Below are 21,579 nucleotides of genomic sequence, written 5' to 3' on the forward strand. Positions count from 1 at the left end.
CATCCCCCTACCTAATCCGAACTAGGTGATAGGCATTGAAGAGATGAAGCTCAAGACTTACTGAAAACCGCTCTAAAGTCATGGTAAGCATCCGATTCATTTGCCTGGCTCGCCGGCTCCTCCTGCAACACAGAACAAGACATTCCAGGGGGAAACACAGAACTCAAATGTTGTAATAAGCCAAATGAGCTCCATGCCAACACAGAATTAAGAGCCCAGTCAATGTGAGAGCCAGGTGTTTCCCAAAACCACTGGAGCAGAAGGAGAGTGAATGAGGAGGAAGCGAATCTCCTCTGCATGATTGCCTGAGAGGGTGAGAGTGATAGACTTGGTGGAATGAGTAAAGACACAGATTGTTGTCAAGACGATGATGCCGCTCAATGACAGTCAGATCTGACAGTCAATATCCTGATCTGCATGGGCTCCTCTTCAGGCAAGACGAGACGTTGAGAAGCGTGTGTGTGTGCACGCACTGTCCCCAGCTACCCCTTGAAATTTTATAGCAAGATAAAAACACAACACAAATTCGCTGCATAGCCTGCTGGTTACAAGAGCAATCATGTAGGGATTATTTTGTACCAACAGAGGGGGCTGAAAGCAAATGTAGGTGATTTATTCTCAAATGAGCCTAAAATGCAAAATTAGGGATAGTAAATATCCATTCTAGAAAGCACACACATCAAAAAACATACAGTGAAAATAATATACAATAAGAAAATGATATAATATTAGAGGATATGTGTTAAATGCAGTTTATTTATCATGTTCTCATTTTTATTTTATTTTTGAAATGTGTTTTTGTTAAGTCATAATTTGTTTTGTACTTGGCAATTTAGCTATTTACTATTTTTCTTAGTGGGATTTTTATTGCATTGTATTAAGTTTTATATTAAGTTTTTTATTGCATTGTATTAAGTTTTATATTAAGTTTTATTTATAATAATAATAATAATAATGATCAATTATTAAAAAAAAATATATATATTATATGGAAGCCACGACCATTAATAACAAAACCATACATGTCCCGAATCGATTTACATTTCAGAATTTTCACACAAGCAGCAGCATATTTGGACAACATGGATCAGTGTAATAAACACGCAATGGTTTTAGCTGGATTGGATATATGTAAAATGATTTTATTGCATTTCTTTAACAATATTCGTCAAAAGAAAGTTTCTTAATGTTAATATGAAGGAGTGTGTAATGCCGTAGTTATCGTTGTATCATGATGACATGTGCTGGTGATGTGACTGTGAGAGGAGGCGCGTGTGGAGAGGTTAAAGTTGACGCTTCCGGCCGGTGTCTCTCTCCATCTCTCCGCTTCCCGCAGACAGTCCTTCACTCAGCAAAGCCATGTCCAACGTCGCCGATACCAAACTATACGACATTCTCGGGGTCTCCCCCTCGGCCTCCGAGAACGAACTGAAAAAGGTACGGATTTATGTGTCTTGTCTTTAATTTCGGTGCTCGTTCGCGCTGTTTCAGAGTGTGAAGTTTTGTGTGTGAATCAGGAAGAGAGAGAGATTAGCACTGAGCTAAAGCTCGTCGTGAGTTTGGCCTAGTGTCTATAGTTACCAGATCGTCGGACAAAACCGACGAGATGGAGTGATGTTGTGGGTTTTAATCAAGCCAATCTGCTGTCTCTTTATATGTCCGTTTACCTGTGTATGCTTGAACTTAGCCGTGGACTTGTATGGCGGGTAGATCATGCCTTTTCTAAGTCTACCCTGAAGAAGGCGAAGGAGCAGTCTACCCTTCCGTCGCCGTCAGTCCGTGTCTATTTTTGAATGGGATTGATAGAGACGTCAGACGACAGACCGGCGGCGACGTCACGGCGGCGTCACAGTAGTAACGTATACCTTACGGCGACGTGGCGACGGCGTACGTGAGAAATGTATAAAAAATCATAACGTCTGAACCAGGCACGTCGCCTAATAAGACGCCTGATACACACGTCGTCCCTCAGTACGTCGCCTAATAAGACGCCTGATACACACGTCGTCCCAATATAATGTTATTTTTCCCATGTTGATAACGAAAAGTGAATAGCATGAGTAAGATTGGATTTGCAATAGGCTATAGCCTATCGGGAGACATGATTTTTGTTTTGTTTTGTAGGAAGCTTTTCTTTAAAGTGAATTTTTGTTTAATATTAAAGCCTATCTTAATTTTAAATTTGTCATCAAAAAAGAAGCGAATATTCCATAAACGGCTCTAACTTGTTGGTCTTTCTACAGCAGTGTTTTTAAATAAATGGTCTATCTTTTCTAGACAGAAAAGTTAACAACAAAGTAATAAAAAATATTTTATTTGCAAAATCTATCCCTGCCTCCAGATACAAATGGTCCCCCTTGTATGAAAATACAAGTAACCCACATACATTTTTAATTACAAACAAAGTAAAAGAAATATCATTTAAAATTATTTACCATTATTACCCCTGTAACAAGATTATCTAAAAATGTATACCGTAGACGAAAAATGCAGCTTTTGCTTTATGGAAACGGAAACGTTAGACCATTCTATAATTGCTCACATAGCTCTTCTCTGTGGAATGATATAGCCAATGTTTCATTAATGGACAACATGGCTCAAACATAGCCTACATTTATCTAATTTTGATATCTTCTTTTAATTTTCTGACTCAAATTTCTCTGTACAATATATAGTCAACTTAATAATTTTGCTTGGAAAATTCTTTATTCATAAATCGAAGTTAATGAAAAACTACGGTGACGCATTGCTGCCACATACATATAATTTTTTCCACTCAAGTGTGTAGTCATGTAGGCTACAAAATATGCCTTTATCCACATAAAATTGATAGCCAATCATGTCTTTATCATACGTTCAAAAAGCTGAAGAAATAACAGCCCCCAACGGACATTCATGTTAAATGATCAAATTCTGTACACACCTTATTAATAGCAGATGAGCCCAGAATACGAACATTGTGTTTAATTGCATATTAGGCTAAGCGTTTTCCTCCCATAGAAAACCCTTATAATAAAGAAAAAGCTTAATGTGGCTTAATAGGCTACTTCAGTGATAAAGATCAAATGCTATAGCCTACACACCTTATTAATAAACCATACTATCCTACAGAAAAGCAGATGAGCCCAGAATATGAACGCAATGCATTTAATTATGCGTTAAGCGTTTTCCGATAGAAACCCTTATTATAAAGAAAATAAAGGTGGCTCTTAACGTGGCTTTCTATGGGAGGATGGCATTGCGGTGCACAGCAAATCCTTTAAATGGTATTCAATGCAAAACAAAAATGAAAAATAAAAGTAGCCAATAAAATAAACAAATGATTGTGGCATTAATTAGCCCACAAACAATATTTATTTTAAAGACTAAACGAATTTGTTTAAAGAAAAACACCAGCGTTGGGCGTTTATCTGTATAGGCTGCTAAGTGTTTCAGTCGTCGATCCTTTTCAAACTGGCGCAATAAAATAAAACAGAATTTGATTTGTTAAACATGAAGAAGACTTATCAGTCTGGCATGGCCGCTCGCTCTAACGTTAACCTAGATAAATGTTCGCTATTATTAAGCGCATATCGTGTTTGTGCGGAGTGTGGAGCGCGGAGTGTGGAGCGCGCACTGCATGACATGGACGCGCCGGTGCCATCACTCGCATTTTCCTATCAACAGTGGAAACAACTGAAATACTCCATAATTTCTGGTCATACAGAAAAGAATAATACATCAGTCGCAACTACTTTTATTTGTGTAAACTCTCAACAACAAGAAAACGTTGTGCTTTTGTAAAATAAAATAAAACGAACAGGGCGCGCTTTCATGATCTCTGTGAATTCGAGCGCGTCTCAAAAACGAACCGAAAAACAGTGTATAGACAAGCCTCACAGACATGAGAAATATAACTATCTATATAAAGTTTATAAAAAAATAAAAAATGTTATCCACCAACGAAAAAAAATCCAATCGAAAGCAAATAGCCTACGGTATACCATCTGATTATGTAATCCTGTCCGTATGAAAGGCGCATCTCTAGAGGCTAAATTACAGCGGGATGTAGATATGTTTGCAGGCAGCCTACACTGATTTAGAAAAGACTAGTCATTAATAAACAATTAAAATGCTTCATTATTTTTTTCAGACACATTTATTATATCATTAGCCTACTTTTGCCGGTGCTTTGCGGCAAGTTTTATGCGCTTGAGCGCGGAATAGCCATACACCCAGGATTGAATTTAAACGTGAGATTAGTCCTAATTGCTTAAATAAATTACTACTAGTTTAGAAAAATCCTTCAGTCTATGGCAACTCTAATCAATAGCCTACATTTAATATTTGACATTATTTAATTAGTAATTAGTATCCAGCTCTTTACATTAAATTAGTTGAGTTAGCATAATTAGTTAATGAACAAATAAAATAATAAAATAAAGTTTAAATTATACTACCGGTAACCATATATTTCTATATAGCATTGATTATTCCACCACACAAAGGACTGTTTATAAGGTGATAATCCGTTATACATGTGAAGATTGTAGCCTATATGGCTGTATCTTGAAGATTTTTGTATTGTATCTACATTTACATTTACATTTATTCATTTAGCTGACGCTTTTATACAAAGCGACTTACAATTGCTATATATGTCAGAGGTCGCACGCCTCTGGAGCAACTAGGGGTTTTAAGTGTCTTGCTCAGGGACACATTGGTGTCTCACAGTGGATTCGAACCCGGGTCTCTCACACCAAAGGCATGTGTCTTATCCACTGCGCCACTACGCCACTACCACCCCACTTTCTTCTGTTATAAAGATGAAGATTGACATTTCGTTAATTAAACAAAATAAGAACACAATGTTGTAAAAAATAAACAACTTAGGCTACGTTCTGTTAGATGTGTTTTGACTACTTTTTGTTTAATTATATCTCTAGGTAATGAAGATATAGCCTATTAACAAAAATAAATCTTAGGCTATATATAATATTAAAAAAAAACTTATAGGCCTATATAAAATATATTTTAAAAAAGGGCCTCATTGATTAATTTTGCCTGATTGGGGGCTGTTACTATTTGCTTAAGCTTTTTGAACGTAGAAGTGTGATAAAGGCGCTATAGGCTGTCAATTTTATGTGGATAAAGGCATATTTTGTACATGACTACACATGTCCTTATAAAGGCAAAAAAAAGATGTCGTTTTTAACGACATCTCGTTATTACGAGAAAAATATGTCGTTTTAACGACATAAGATCACGTTATTACGACAAAAGATGACGTTAAAACGACACAAGATCTCGTTATTACAACATAATTGAGGGGAAAAAATAATATGTATGTGGCAGCAATGCGTCACCGTAGTACAGCTCTTGATGTAAAGTGTAACAATTATCGTCAGCCCTCTTGCGCCCTCTGTTGGCATTTGTACATAATATACATATGTTCATTGTTTATATATTTCCTCATGTATTTTAATAGTGTTGTTAAATAAAATAAAATAATTAATTAGGCTACTTTTAATACCCTACTTTATTTGAACCAATTATATTGCCTCATTTGTAATATGTATTTAAGTCATAAAGGCTATTGTTCACTTCAGATCTATCTTTATGACCAAAAAATATATAAATAAAATAGTCGACACTGACAGCCCTAGTTTTGAACATTTGAACATGAACCTACATTGTTTTGCATTTTGTGACTAAAAGACTATTTCCCTGTCTTATATTTTTTTCATTGTTGATTTCTTGTAAATAATATAGGCTATTAAAATACTTTCTTGTCACCTTCTCCTGTAAACAATATCGTGAATAGTTTCATATTGTGTATTCGCCCATTATGGTCAACTGTGTAAATTAAAATTATTACCACCTTCAAAAGTAAAAACTCAGAATGACACATTCCAGAATATTATGTTTATAGATTACAATTAATGAATTTATCTGTTCAACTTTAAGTTGTTGTTAATAATTGTGCAAAAAGTTGTGACTTTGATGGTGTATAATTTGCATAGTCCTCATATCCAGTAGAAAGTGAGTGAATTATTTAAAAAAAAAAAAAACTATGTTTGTAAACCATTCAGAGATGACATTAATGACATACACAACTTAGTATACAATACAAAATTTGTATCAGTGATATTTTCAATGTCATCAGAATACAAGAAAAGAATGATTGATTAGAAAGATAACAAAGGAAAGATAAGAAAAGCTAGGGGGGAAAATAGATATTATTTTATTGTGATGCGACGTTGGAGTCACACGTTGGTGTCACGCGTCTGTGGTGCGGCGTGCTGTGGTGCGACGTTGGAGTCACGCGTTGGTGTCACGCGTCTGTGGTGCGGCGTACCCCTTCTGTCACGTAAAAGTACACGACTGTCGACTTCGGTAAGTTATCCGTGGCACTATCCACTCCTCATAGACTTGAACATTAAACGCAGTCATTATGTAACGTTATATCGTCATGTAGCGGCTGAAAACACAGTTAGCATCAGATCACAGTGTGGCCGGTGTGTAGGCCTTGACTCTGGGCTTTTCCCTTTTCATGCGTGTCATAATGCCAAAGAGGTCACATGTACAACTAATTGCCAATGATGGTCCTGCGGTTATTTTATATTCGATGTCAATTACAATTACTGCTAGTCATGATATGTTTTTGGCGAAGAGGGATTTCTGCTCTGGCACAAACCATACAGAGTCGATAAACAGACTGTAAGTTAATTATCTTTTCAGTGACGAGCGTCAGTAGTTTCAACTCACTAGTTTGTTGTTTTTGGATTATACATTAATTTGCGCTGTTCAAGGCCAAGCGTCTTCGTGTAAACGTGACGCACAAACTGAAACTCCGTAGGAGTCGTTCTCTAATCACATGCTAAAATCTTGTGAGCTATATGCTAGGATATTCAGGCAGGAGTTACTCGTTCTACTTTTACACATGTTCCTTTTGTTAATTGAACTTCACTTTGAGAGAGACGGGACAACGCATCATGTTTATTTATATTTTATTTTACGAAAAACACAACGTTTTGTTTAAGAGCGTTGTTTAAATGCGGCATGTTGTTTCGTTGATGCTTTCTGAAGTGAAACTAACCTTATATTTCAGGCTTATCGGAAATTAGCGAAGGAATATCACCCTGACAAAAATCCAAATGCTGGAGACAAGGTAAGAATACTTGCATGATAATATTATTAATGACTTTAAGTTTTATTCAAATATAGTGCACATTCATATAAGACGAAATGCAGAAATCTAAAACACTGTTAAAGCTTGTTTTTATTTCAAATGTTTATCTTTGAAAAACAAATGGAAGTTATGTGTAATGAAACCTGAGTGTCTTTTGAAGAGACATTATAGCTATATGATGAACTGATGTAAATTAGCCTTTTGTTTACATCGATACATTGATCAGTGCACATACTAAAAGCACATGAAAAACTGTAAACAGACGCTCAAAAGTGCTTGATTGAAAAATGAGAATATCTGCTTGGATGTGGATATTATTATTTTTTTTACAATGTCATTATAATGTTTTTGGAGCATTAAAGTTTTGGTAGAATAGACTTTCAATGGAGGGCCACATATCTCAGGTTTCATTTCAAATGTCTTGTTTTGAAGATGAATGTCTTTTGGGTTTGGATGGGTGAGTAAGCTTTTGTTGAGTAAACTTTAAATGGGTAAAGTAAACTACTTTACCCATTTAAAGTAGTAATAATGCCTTTATTTAAAGATGTAATATTTTTTTCTTTTCAGTTCAAAGAGATTAGCTTTGCATATGAAGTACTGACTACCCCAGAGAAGAAAGAATTGTACGACCGTTATGGGGAACAGGGTCTGCGAGAAGGTGGCTGTGGAGGAAGTGGGATGGATGACATATTTTCCCATATTTTTGGCGGTGGTTTGTTTGGCTTCATGGGTGGACAGGGTCGGAGCAGGAACGGAGGGCGGCGGAGAGGAGAAGATATGGTCCACCCCCTGAAGTAAGTGAAATCACAAGGCTTACACTTTTTAGAGATCTGTGAAAAAAAGCTGCTCTCCTCGGTCCTTGATTGGTCACATTGACCTCTTTTCTGTTTCCTTCTCTCACTGTGGCCAAGCACATGTATAGTTAAGAAGCTTTAACCCCTTAAATCCAAACACCCCCTGCGAAAAAAATCTAATAATCAAATTACTAAGCAACCACTGAATGGAATGACACAAAAGAGGTATAATTTTAAAGCTAAGAAACTCAACTTGCATGTTTTGACATGCACATGTTCTTGTTCAAGAAATTACAGTAGCTGTTGCATTTCCATCGTACAGAAGTGCCCAAATATTAAAGATTAAGTTGACATTTAAATTGAATTTTGTTTGGCCAATATTAAACAAGGATTTGATCATGCTTTAGTGTAACCAGTCCGTTGGCGCTCTCTGCGCATATTTGTTTTTACGTAAGGTACTTAAGTTATATTATTTTACATGATGTATTTTAACAGCGTTGTTCAGTAAACCCATATGATTACTTTGATACTTTATTTGAACAAATAATTCTTGCTTGTTATTATATATTTAGGTAACACTTTACAATAAGTTTCATTAGTTAATGTATTAAGCATGAACTAACAATGAACAATACATTTGTAACTATTTATTAATCTTTGATAATGTTAGTTTCATTATTTGTTCATGTTAGTTCACAGTACATTAATGTTGACAAATACAACCTTTGATTTTAAATAATGTATTAGTAAATGTTGAAATTAATATTAACCAAGATTAATAAATGCTGTAGAAGTATTGTTCATTCTTAGTATGTTAACTAAGGTGGTTAACAAATGCTGACTAATGAACCATATTGCAAAGTGTTAAAGGTATGGCGGAGGATCTTTCCGAATTTTAGAAAAGACCTGCCCTCTCCAATTTTTTTAAAAATGCACATGCGCAACACTCTATTACACTCTATTACACTCTACTTTAGACAAATTGAGATGTTTACCGTGTCTACGCGGTGCATGACTTGTGCCAGGGCTAGCATCGCTAATCATAGCTTACATTAACTTTTACTAGCAGTGATTTTAAATGGATTTCTCCAAATAGCATGCCAAACTTTACCTGTCTAGTAGAATCTTCGCGACTGCGGCATCAGTGGGAAGCCCAACCTGTGCTTTTAGCGCACGCCAGCGTGTGAAATATTCACCCAAAATCACTCTGGTCTTGTTTCTATATTCTGCGGCCTTTCTCTTCTTATCATACACTTCGTATACATTTTTTCTCTTTCGACCCTCAGCCATTTTCAAAGGAATGGCTGAAACCGTAACTCATCACACATAATACACCTGAAAGTGCGCATGCGCAGAAAGCGAAAACTACCTAGGGACGAGCACGTACGACGGCCTTACGTAAACATATCACCAGAATGATTGACACTTAGGTGGACCAATAGTATAGGCTACCAACCCGGAAAAAGAAAATCCTCCGCTATACCTTTAACTATTTGTATTTTTAAGTCATTTTAAAGGCTGTTGTTCACTTGGATCTATTACCACAATTTATCCGATTAATCGATGGAATAATCAGTAGAATACTCGATTACTAAAAAATAACGATAGCTATAGCCCTAAACTTGAGTGAGTTTTTGTACGTGAAGCCCGCAAGACCCATATGTAAATGATAAACTGATGCTGTATTTGTCACGTTTTCGCTCATAACTTTATGAAACATTCCCCTAGACTGGGTTAACCCAGCCCGATCTACCGGCGATTTGATTTCGCCCTGCAGCTCAGGCTGGAAACCTGTACGTTCTTCTATCCTGCTTCCGTTACAAATCTGCGTGGACGAATCACAAATTGGCTTATTCACCTGCCGCGCTATTGGCGGGTTTAATCCAATCCAATTCCTTTTAACCTCTCGACGATGCTCAATTGCTGCTTTAGTTTAGCAAACAAATCGCTCGAGTGGGTGTAAATACCACTCACTTTCATGTTTTTGTTTTTTGCACAACCTGCAAAAATTGCTCTCTGCCATTCCTGCTTCTGCAAACCGCTGATCAATGCTCCAAACCAACACGTTTGTTGACACGTTTCCTGCCTGGAGTTTTCGCTGCAAAGTACGTCACCTGGATCGTTGCTCTGTACGCAATTGGATAGTCCTTCAACCAATCAGAGTCATTTGAACTTTGCCCATTGATCACGCCTCCTGTGCAGTAGAAAATATAGAGCAGATTCCCCAGACTAATGTTCAATATTTTAAAGATTGAGCTTGGTCTGATGATAGCCAGCCTAGCATTCCCCAAGCGTTAATGTTGAATAGGGTTGGGTATCGTTTCATTTTTAGCGATTCCGGTTCTGCTTATCGAATCCGTTTCTTATCGATTCTTGTTTCCGATTCCAATATTTTTTGGAGGGAGAAAAAAGGGCAAATAATTGAAGAATAAATATTTCTACCTTTTATTCTTGCCAATTTTAAGCAATAACCAATAAAATGGCTAAAGTGAAAGGAGTATCTTCATATAAAGGTGTTGATTACATTATTACTCCAGCAGTAGGTGGCAAAAATCGACTTTTTTTAAATTGAATTATTTATTGAAGACTCGAGAGATTCGTTCAAAAACGGTGAATCCATTCATTAAACAGGTATTTATGAGACACTGAATTAATTAGTGTTTGAATTAATTATTCAAACTAGTTTTTTTTTTTTTAAATAGACTATTATACTAAACATGTTATTCTGAGTAGTTGTCTGATGTATGTAATCGTGATCTCCATTTTAAACTCTCCACGCACCGCATGCTCGTCGCGCCCACGGCCCATGTCGCTTCTATTATGAACGTGCTTGCCGCGCGCCTACATTTGAAATAACGGATAGTCAGGAATCGATAAGAGGAATCGTAATGCGTGCGTCTTATCGAATACCCGGTTTTTGGAAATTTGTTACCGGTTCTAAAATGGAACCGGTTCTCGATACCCAACCCTAATGTTGAGCCCTGTTCTTCATGTGAAGAATTTAAAAAATGCCCATTAGGAGGTGTCAAAGACTACACAAAAGGCTACCACCAGTACCTTGGTTCCAAATACTGTAACTTTTGATTACTTTATGCTATCACCATAAAATTTGATCCAGATGCAGCTCACATGTAGGGAAAAAAAAGAATTTCTCCTACATTATTTCTTTCCTGATTTATTGCATGTCAAATAAGAAAGATATGTAAAATTATAATACATCTTTTTTTGTATTTTATCAGCAGTTTCTCAGCATGAGCATGTCCAAATGTAATATACATTTATATTTTCTAATCATTTAAAATTCTCTTTGCTATAGTTTTGGAGCTATGAGTCTTTACTTTTGTGTATGTCACTGTGTATGTGAAAAAAAAACCCTCTAAAAATGCCTACAGGGCTTAAAGCTACACTGTGTAATTTAAGTTGATTCTTAGCAAAAAAAACACTTTGTTCTTTCAAAATGATATGTGCTCATTAATGTGTAATTACTTCTACCAACTAATCAAGTATTCTCGTAAGCGTAGAATCTGCCATTTAGAATACATACGAGTGAGCAGCTCGAATGGCGGCAGCCATGTAGCGCCTCCATCTTGAAAATACATTAGCCAAAGAGGGACATACCTGAAAATTCAAGCTTCGCCTTTCGCGTTTTTACACTCAATGGCACCGTGACGAATGCGAGGGTAAGATTACCTGCGACTGCCGGCAGATTTGAATTAATATGGCCACCGTAGGAGTTAAAACGCCCTCGGAATGGGAGGGGCTAGAAAGTAATATTCAGTTGGTAGTCATAAACAATTTCACTGCTAGATGGTAGAAAATCCTACACAGTGTAGCTTTAAGGGGTTTAACATGTCCATAAGGTTTTTTGGGGGGTTTCCAATCTCAGTTTTTAGGCTGCTCTTGTAATATTCTGGATTCTGGAAGAGCTTTCTCACCCTTTTTTTCCCCATAGGGTGTCACTTGAAGACTTGTACAATGGAAAAACAACCAAATTACAGCTGAGCAAGAATGTTCTTTGTAGCACTTGTAATGGGTGAGTAAGATTTTAACTTTATGGGTGTTTTCACAACAATTAGAGAAAAAGATTTGTAATGATGAGTGTCTCAGTTTCTCTTTGTCCCACCACACCCAGTCACTTCAATAAATACCTATGTTTTATGAGTCTCGTGAGTTACTGGATTTTTAAATCAGTCTGAGCTGTAAAGGCCACAAAGGCTTTTAAAGAGTTTGAATCGTTCCCCTTACTTAATTCATGTGTTGAAGTGGTCATGAAACTGAGGCTGTTTTTTGTCTCCTCAGTCAAGGTGGGAAGTCTGGTGCGGTCCAGAAGTGCACAGCCTGCAGGGGGCGTGGTATGCGCATAATGATCAGACAGCTGGCTCCTGGCATGGTGCAACAGATGCAGTCAGTGTGCACTGACTGTAATGGTGAAGGTAAGGAACTGGAGTTTGAATCCACTCTGACCAGTAGTATTATTGAGTCGTGATTCTCAGCCAGCATGTTCATGTGGACTAGGGCTGTACGATATTGAAGAAAAATGCGATAATACTCATTAAATAATGCGATATGATAATGCTTAAAGTGTAAAATGAACTTATCTTAAAAATATATTTAAAATGATATAACCTACATGCGCGTTTCACATTCTTTTTGTGACCAGAAAACATCCCTACAACTTCTGAAAGTGAACAGCAGTGTTTTACTGTAGTATAAGATATGTTATTTTAACATCAGTGTAAACCACGGGGTTTAGGGTTTCAGGTAGGTCTACATTAGGTTTATTTAACAACAGAAACTGAATAACCAGACTAAAAACACATCTGTTTAGCTGTGCATTTACTGAATGAGTACTGTGCCGCTGTGCGTCCGACTGATTACACTCTATTTTATTAAAAAAAATTATTCTTAACTCTTTTAATTATTCTTATTTCTTGTAAAGCGCTTTGAATTACCAATGTGTATGAAATGTGCTATATAAATAAACTTGACTTGCCTAATCAAATGTAAAAATAAAACACTGCTTAGTTTTCACTGTATGAATTAAATGTATATACTGACTCTTATTAAAGCTACAAAAGTTATTCAGCCAAGAGCAGTGAGTGATTTTTTTTTTTTCTTGTTCATGACCCTAGTTATTGCAAGCTGTTGCGATATGCATATTGCGATATATACATTTGCGATATTTCGATATATTGTGCAGCCCTTATGTGGATGGAAGGTGTGCTCATGGTTTCTTTATGATCCAGGTGAGGTGATCAGTGAGAAAGACCGCTGCAAAAAGTGTGAGGGGAAGAAGGTGATTAAAGAAGTGAAGATTCTGGAGGTGCATGTGGATAAAGGTATGAAGCACGGACAGAAGATCACCTTCGGCGGTGAGGCTGACCAGGCACCTGGATTAGAACCTGGAGACATTGTCCTGGTCCTGCAGGAAAAGGAGCATGAGGTATTTCAATGATCTCTTTAAAGTTCATAAACTATTATTTTTATTTGATAGGGACAGTGCTCCTTAAAGGGATACTCCACCGTTTTTTCATATTAAACTGTTATTCCCTTAACTAAGACGAGTTGATGCATATCTCTCTCGTCTCAGTGCGTGCACTCAATTGACCGTTCGCAAAGACCCGCCCCCTTTAGTTACTGTTGCTATGTCCGACAAGCGACGCCGCTCTCGCGCCACACTATGTTCTCACTCAGTGAAAAATACATCGCGGAGCAGAGGGGACACTGACAACGCACTGACAGACAGGACAGACCAGGTTACTTTTGATATGAAACAAAGTCACACCTTTAGAATTTGGTAATTTTTTAAAGAAATTTAAACAATAAATACCGTTTTGTGGCTCTTTAATGTGTCTGACAGATCGCTGTAGAGCCTCTTAAAGCTGCTCGTGAACCGATCATCTCTTACTTCTATTTAATTTATATCATCAAATAAACATGAAAGAACATAAGAAAGAATGTTGTTTTAACCGCGGAAAGACATCGGTACCAGAGTTTCCGCTAGAAAAAAATGGTGCCGGTCAAAGTGACCGGCAGAGATTTCGTTTTCCGGACATTTTGATGATATGCCGGTCAAATATTACCTCTTAATTAGTCAAGTTGAGAAAAACTGGAGGCAGGCTATGTAACTTAAAAAAATGACATAATCAGGCCGTATAGAATGCAACATGTTTATTAGCCTAACTTTTAAATAGACGGGAAAAAAACATGAACGTCCGATTGGCGTCAATCAACGCCAATTGTTTTTACTATGGTTTCACATTCATAGTTTAACAAACCAATCCCCCTTCCCCACATAAAATATCTGAATATCTCGCAGTGTAAATAGCCGCATTTCCATTACAGTTTTGAGCAAATGTTTTGCGCTATTATCTAAATATCGATAAAAAAACTATTGCAAAATGACGGCGTTTCCATTAACCGATGTTATATGCGACTAAACGTCCTTTTTTCTCTCACGATAAGTCATTTAAAAAAATCACGGCAACAGACGTTGGTTTATATAATATCACAGCCACCGCATTAGACATTATTATTATTATTATTATTATTATTATTATCAATGGAAGGAGACGTGGCGTGTTATCCAAGCATTAATGGCAGGGGAAGACCCTTGTACTGCGAACGACACATAAGGAGTTTCTGGGTGTTTCGCCCTCATTTCTGCTCCGAGGTTTTGATTGTGGCATTTATTTGAGATTTAGAATCCAGTATTCCTATAGGCTAATTATTGTTTATTTTATGAATTTAATAAAGAACTCTGTCTCGTATTCTGTCCAAACGATCCATGTAGGCTACTTTTGTCCATTCGTTTTTCCTTTTTTAACCCGTAATTGAAAAACGAAAAATGAACGGTTGTTGTCTTTTTAAAACGCAAAGTTGAACACCAAAATTTTTATTTGAACTGGCTACACCAACTGCTGCGCAAAAAAGTAAATATCGACGAATTTTCTGATTTTTGTTTATGACTTTTTGCCCCTTTATTAAACATTTAAAATATTCACAAATTAATATGGAAAACATGTCGATTTTACTGGTTTTCAAAGGCCAAATTAGAACCTGGAATTGATGTTTTTCCCGCAGTGCTGAATGAGAAGAGCCATTAATATTATGAATAAACTATTGTTTTCTAAGTGTCGGCTAAAATCACATCTCCATCTCCGCTGTTAAGCAGATGCGCTTTTAGAGAGAAATGCACCTTTCATACGGATTAGGTAGCCTACATAATCAGAAGGTATTAGCTTTCGATTCGAATTTGTTCGTTTTAAAGTGGACATTTCAAGCTTTAGCCTACATAGGCTATATTTTGTTTCAGTTCTCACGCTCCAGTTTATGGAGATCATGAAAGTGCGTCTGATTGTTTTATTTTATTTTACAAAAGCACAACGTTTTCTTGTTATTGTGAGTTTACACAAATAAAAGTAGTTGAGAATAATGTATTATTTTCTGTATGACCAGAAATGATAGAGTATTTTAAGTTGTTTCCACTGTTAATAGGAAAATGCAAGTGTTCGCGCCCGCGCCTCCGTGCCATGAAGTGCGCGCTCCACACTCAGCTTTGTTCCTTTTTTGCATAAAAGCGTCTTCTAAATATAGCTTATTAAATGTTATAATATAATAAAATAATATACAATTATTATTATTTGCGTAGCTATACATGGACCTCAAACACACCGCGTCTTCTAAGTCAGGTGACTGCAAATGCGCAAAAACTGTTTCCATTGCAGTTTTGCGAAATATTCCTTTTTCGAATTGCCTGAAAAACCACCTCATGCGAGCATAAAAACGTTCTTGCGATAAACGGGAGTTTTTGCGAAATTAACGTGTTTCCATTGTGCGTATTTTTAATTCGCAATTTCAATTTGCGCAATTTGAAGGGTAGCCTAATGGAAACGCGGCCACACTCCACAACTTGCAATTCGTATAAGCCGCGTAACCTTGTTCTCAGCAAGGCGACTTCGCTGCTTCGTCTTAATCCGATTCTGCTTTTTCTCCGGTGGTGGTGGAGCTGTCTGGACATCTGAGGCTTCAGGCGTTCCTGATTCACCATCGTCCGTCGCGTCTGGCCTCTGAAAAAAGCTTTTACAGGCGGCTAGTCTGCCTGGGCCTGGCCATATTTGAAACGTCTCACTCATTCGTTCGTTGTTTAGGTCTATATTACAGCCGTTTTAGGCGTGCGCTTTATTTGAAATGCAGCATGCGATGTTGTTTAATAACTTTCAAACGGTAGAGCCTGTTCCTTTATAACATAGCCAAAGGTTGGTGTATTTTTGTTTTATACATTTTAGGCTTATTCTCAAATTCAGATTGTGTTAGGGGGGCGGGATTATTAGGTAATTTTAATCGGACAATTTGACCGGAGAGATTTAATTTTGTCGGACATTTCTTTTTTTTTCCGGCCAATGTCCGGCAATTACCGGACAACGGAAACCCTGATCGGTACACTCCGTTTTTCAGATTCAGATCCTCCAATGTTAATCTACTAACTCTCCTGACTGCTTTGTCGGACAAAAATGGCGGATGGCGGATTATGATTGGTCAGATCGCCTGTCAATCAAACTCCCTGCGAAGGGTCAATTGCTCTGGTGCGCGGCGACACTTTGATAGCACTTAGCTTCAAGTCAAGCCAAGTTCATTCATTAGGGACCAAACAGAGATGAAGTTAGAAGCGACCAAACACCTCCATGTTTCCCTATTTAAATACAGTTACACGAGTAGTTACACGACCAAGTATGGTGACACAAAATAAAACGTGGCGCTTTTCTAAGCGGGTAAAAAGGATAACTATTAATGTATGGCGGAATAGCACTTGGGACTCGGGAGCACTTCGACTCGGTGCAGTAAAAAGTCACGCCTGAAAAATCCTCTCCCTCGCACTTCTGTCATTTGAACCAACGTGACTTTTTACTGCGCCGAGTCGAAGTGCTCCACGAGTCCCAAGTGCTATTCCGCCATACATTATAGTTATCCTTTTTACCCGCTTAGAAAAGCGCCACGTTTTATTTTGTGTCACCATACTTGGTCGTGTAACTGTATTTAAATAGGGAAAACGTGGAGGTGTTTGGTCGCTTCTAACTTCATCTCTGTTTGGTCCCTAATGAATGAACTGGGCTAAGCTAAGTGCTATCAAAGTGTCGCCGCGCGCCAGAGCGATTGAGTGCACGCACTGAGACGAGAGAGGTATGTATCAACTCGTCTTAGTTAAGGGAATAACATAGTTTAATATGAAAAAACGGTGTTCCTTTAATGAACCATAATATTCAGGTACAGAAATGTAATTAGTGTAAAGTAAATTATAAAGTAATTAGGCCTAAATGTAAAATGACACGAGTGTTCACTAATAAAGATTAATCTACATTTAATTTATACAAAGCTTTTTTGTTTTGATTAACATTAATGACATTGACAGCAGCAGGTATTTACTTGTGCACTATTTACTAGTTGACCAGCACACATTATATTCAATGCAACATAATGCATTTGACCCCCCAAAAAATCATTTCAAGGTTGGCAGGACTGCGCTTTTAAGACTTTTTTTTAGAGTTTGGGTGCTAAATAGGAAAAGGATCTACCGCCTGCAGTTGATTTTGATATTCTAGGTATTATCAACTGGCCAGAATTTTGAGATCGCAAAAGATGTGAAGGACTATGTCTTAGAGCTCGCTCAAGTACTGAGGAGCTAAACTATTTAGGGCTTTACAAGTAAACGGCAAGATTTTAAAATGTATGCGATTGTTAAATGGGGAGCCAATGCGGTGTTGACAGAAACAGGCTAATATGGTCATACTTCCTGTAAGAACCAGCTGCTGCCTTTTGGAATAGCTGTAGTTTGTTTAAGCAGCGCGCAGGGCAACCACCCAGTAGAGCATTACAATAATCTAGCCTTGAGGTCATGAACGCATGAACTAACTTTTCTGTAACTTTTTTACAAGATGGAGAAATGCCGTTTCACAAATACTAGAAATGTGGCTTTCAAATGAATCACTGCTATCAAATAACACCCAGGTTTTGGCATGGGCTGGTTACCGGTTTCAAAAAATCTGTTTCAAACTCAATTTTCCATTATACTGTCCCTGCGGTACGAGCGTTTTTTTTTTATTTTATAAAAAAAAATATTTTGGTCTCATCAGGGGTCCCCCCCCCCATGCGAGCAGTCAGTCACCTGTGTGTAGGATAGCAGAAAGAGGTGAACTACTTGACCTTTTTCTCCAGACAAAAACGACAAAAAAGGGGTGGCTGGTAACTGTATGATGATCTCGAAATGGCCTTAAATGATTGCTAAATTACTTGCCGGTAACAATTACTACGTTGGAGGTTTTCCCTCTTTTGCATCTCCGCAAGTGTATATGACAGATTGTCAAGCAGATTGCAGTGACAGTGTGTCATGAACATGGTGCTTTACAGCTTTTTATCCGCCCTCACATGCCTCAAGTGTTTACAGGTGCTGTTGCTGTGGCTGTGAAGAAAGAGAGATGTCTGATTTTGACTAATATGGGATATCACTAAAGCATCAATTAGCATCAGATAGCTAAATCTTTTAAACCTCTTTCAACAGACGTACAGAAGAGAGGGCAACGACTTGCACATGACCCATAAGATCGGCCTTGTTGAAGCACTTTGTGGGTTCCATTTCACATTGAAACACTTAGATGCCAGACAGATTGTGGTGAAATACCCAGCTGGCAAAGTCATTGAGCCAGGTGAGTCCTCTGGAAATGAGTTTTTTAGCGTCTGATTTGTTACGTTGTCTGAGAACTTTATTGTCCTTCTGCAGGTTCAGTCAGAGTTGTTAGAGGAGAGGGTATGCCACAGTACCGTAACCCCTTCGAGAAGGGTGACCTGTTCATCAAGTTTGACGTTCAGTTCCCAGACAACAATTGGTTAAGCCCAGAGAAGCTGACGGTAAGACCATTTTACAGGACATTTTATTGTTCAAAAGTTTTGGGTATTTATTTATCTTTGGAAAGAAATTGAGCCATGGTTTAAATTAAAAAAAATTAAGCAGCACAAATGCTTTCAAGATTGCTAAATGTTTTTGAGCAGCAAATCATCACGATAGAATGATTTCTGAAGGATCAAGACTGGAGGAATGATGTTACACAATATTAGTAACTATTTTTATTCAAATAAAATGGGGCTGAAACTAACGATTATTTTGATGATAAATCGAGTAACCAGATTTTTTTATCTAACAATAGATCTAACAAAAGCCTTTAAAATGTCCTAATACATGCATAATAACAATGAAGCAATTGTATTGTTCTATAAAACCATGTATGATTACTTGCTTTTGATACTTTATTTGAACCAAATATTGTTCAAATACATAATATAAACAGTCAACTTGTGTGCATTATGTATTATAACAACAGCAGATCAAATTCTTGTTTAACCCCTTCAGCCATATTTAGCCATATTTTTGCAAATAAAAGCATTATTTACAGCAGAATCTCCCAATTAAAAAGATAATCTGTCACTTGGATCAAAAGATATTCCTCATAGAGTTGCTGTAACTTTTAATTACTTTATGCTATCACAATTTGATCTAGATGCAGCTCACATGTTGGGAACTTCACCAAAGTAGTTTTCTCCTACCATAGATACTTCCTATTTTAGTTATTGCATGTCAAATAAGAAAGATATGTAAAAATTTCCCTTGAGCATATATATATATATAAAATAGAATGTCCAAATGTAATGAGAATTATTCTAAACGTAAAGTTTTCTATCAAGCGATACCTACCTTTTGATTCTCCTTGCTATAGTTTTGGAGTAACGAGTCTTTACTTTTGTGTATGTCACCCAGAAAAAACAACTCTTAAATGTAATTTTGCCAAGTTGTTCTAAGACAAGAACGGGTATTGTTGAAAATTCATGTTTCATTTTGATGAAAGGTTTTAATTCATTTCAAATGTTGACTACTGTACTTAGTGTGGTTTCTTACCCCTAATATTTCTCTCCTGTTTTTGCAGGAGTTAGAGGACTTGCTGCCTACACGGGCCGAAGCGCCAGTCATCTCTGGAGACTCGGAGGAGGTGGACCTGCAGGAGTTCGACATGAGCCAGAGCTCCTCTGGTGGTCACCGCCGTGAAGCATACAACGACAGCTCAGATGAAGAAGGAGGACATCACGGGCCTGGCGTGCAGTGTGCCCATCAGTAAACCCGACTACAGCAAATATCTTGTCCGGCTCCAACAGTGGGGATTAAAAAAATGTTCTAGTTGCACAATAAACAGGTGTTTATAATCTGATTCGGGGCTGCCTTAAATGATGAGAATTTCGTACAGCCATTCCTGACACCTGATTCCCTTGTAGTAAACGCACAGATGGTCCCGCATCTAGTAACCCTTTCTTGCCCCCTCCTCCTCTCCCTGCGGCCCTCTAGAGGCAACCCCACTTCAGAGAGAAAAGGGTAATTGATACGTACTCTGTGTGTACCTTGCATTTTTTTGTTGTTGTTGTCATAGGTATTCACAAGTTTAAATCTAACCATAAAATGCAGTTTTGGCCCTGGACTTGAGACTTGTTGGAAAGCAGTGACCTAACGGAAGAGGAGTTGAGAAATCCTAAAAGAAAGGAAAAGAAATGCCTCCATGGGACTTATTCACCAATCCATTTTTTTTTTTTTTAGGTTTGTTTGTATCTGTATGCAATTTTACCACTTTTTATTTTATTTGTAGATTTGTTCTTTTTCTTTTCCTTTCTTTGATATTTTAAGAATTGGAACAAGAGACTATAAAATGTATAAAATAAGTGATTGTCATTTAAGCTTTGTATCAGCTGCTGTCACAATTGAGTGTGTTTTATGTTTTGAAATAGCTGAAATAAATCAGTTGCTTATTGTCAGCTATCCAGGTGCATGTTGAACATTTTGGTCCCTTCACTGATTGAAACGTCTGTCAAGAGAAAGAGACAACATACACAATTAAATGAGTGGAGGAAAAAGCACCTTTAGGCTTATATCTTCTGTGAAAAAGTTTGAGTTGTTGAATAAAATGTCTTTCAATATCTCCTCAAAATAATCAGTCTTTGCTTTATTTGGTGCTTGAATCATTACTTGGGATTGTTTGCAGTTGTTACTTTTGACACAGACTTTAAAGTTAGCATGGCATTAAAGGGGTCATGAATTGAGGAAATCAAATCTTTTGACATAAGAGGTCATTGTACTAAAAAAATATCCTGTACGTTTCAGAACTCAACTTCCTCGTTAGTCCAAAAAAAGATTTTACTGAAACCAAGGACTGTATTTGGATTTTATCACATTATTGCGTCATAGTGTGACGAAAGAAAGCTTATGCAGAAGATCAATGCCTACTTCTCATCATTTCTTCTTTAGCCCCGCCCACCCATTCATGCATGTCATGCAGTAGTCAATAGAGGCAAACAGGATTACTCCAGCAACTAATGATATAAGTGCCAAGTTGTGGAATAACATCTTTGCATTGCCTTCCTTGTGATACGAAAGCTGCTGTCTTTCATTTGCTTCGGCATCTATGTGGTTAATACCTTATGGGATACAGAAAAAAGCACATAGAGAGAATTGGTTGTTGTTGTTGTTGTTGATCGTTGCTTTATGGATTTTATCAAAGCCATTCACTGTAATCCTGAATAAAA

The 21,579-nt window shown here is 37.3% G+C and overlaps 1 protein-coding gene across 1 annotated transcript; it reads left to right on the top strand.

The window, feature by feature from the left end:
• Window positions 1-1,276: 1,276 nt before the first annotated feature.
• Window positions 1,277-20,987, top strand: dnaja2a (DnaJ heat shock protein family (Hsp40) member A2a). Its single transcript, XM_082162187.1, has 9 exons — window positions 1,277-1,437; window positions 7,091-7,150; window positions 7,739-7,965; window positions 11,918-11,998; window positions 12,265-12,398; window positions 13,212-13,408; window positions 18,521-18,665; window positions 18,740-18,867; window positions 19,938-20,987. The coding sequence occupies exons 1-9, from the start codon at window positions 1,360-1,362 to the stop codon at window positions 20,124-20,126; spliced, it is 1,239 nt and encodes a 412-aa protein (XP_082018313.1). The 5' UTR covers window positions 1,277-1,359; the 3' UTR covers window positions 20,127-20,987.
• Window positions 20,988-21,579: the final 592 nt, after the last annotated feature.

The sequence above is a fragment of the Leuciscus leuciscus genome, assembly GCF_965113295.1.
Source record: "Leuciscus leuciscus genome assembly, chromosome: 2".
Classification (NCBI taxonomy): Eukaryota; Metazoa; Chordata; class Actinopteri; order Cypriniformes; family Leuciscidae; genus Leuciscus; species Leuciscus leuciscus.

Bases quoted from the DNA above. Each gene is read 5' to 3' on its own strand.
- dnaja2a (XM_082162187.1), top strand. From the start codon at position 1,360: ATGTCCAACGTCGCCGATACCAAACTATACGACATTCTCGGGGTCTCC. The intron at 1,438-7,090 runs GTACGGATTTAT...CTTATATTTCAG, and splicing joins CCGAGAACGAACTGAAAAAG to GCTTATCGGAAATTAGCGAA. The intron at 18,666-18,739 runs GTGAGTCCTCTG...GTCCTTCTGCAG, and splicing joins TGGCAAAGTCATTGAGCCAG to GTTCAGTCAGAGTTGTTAGA.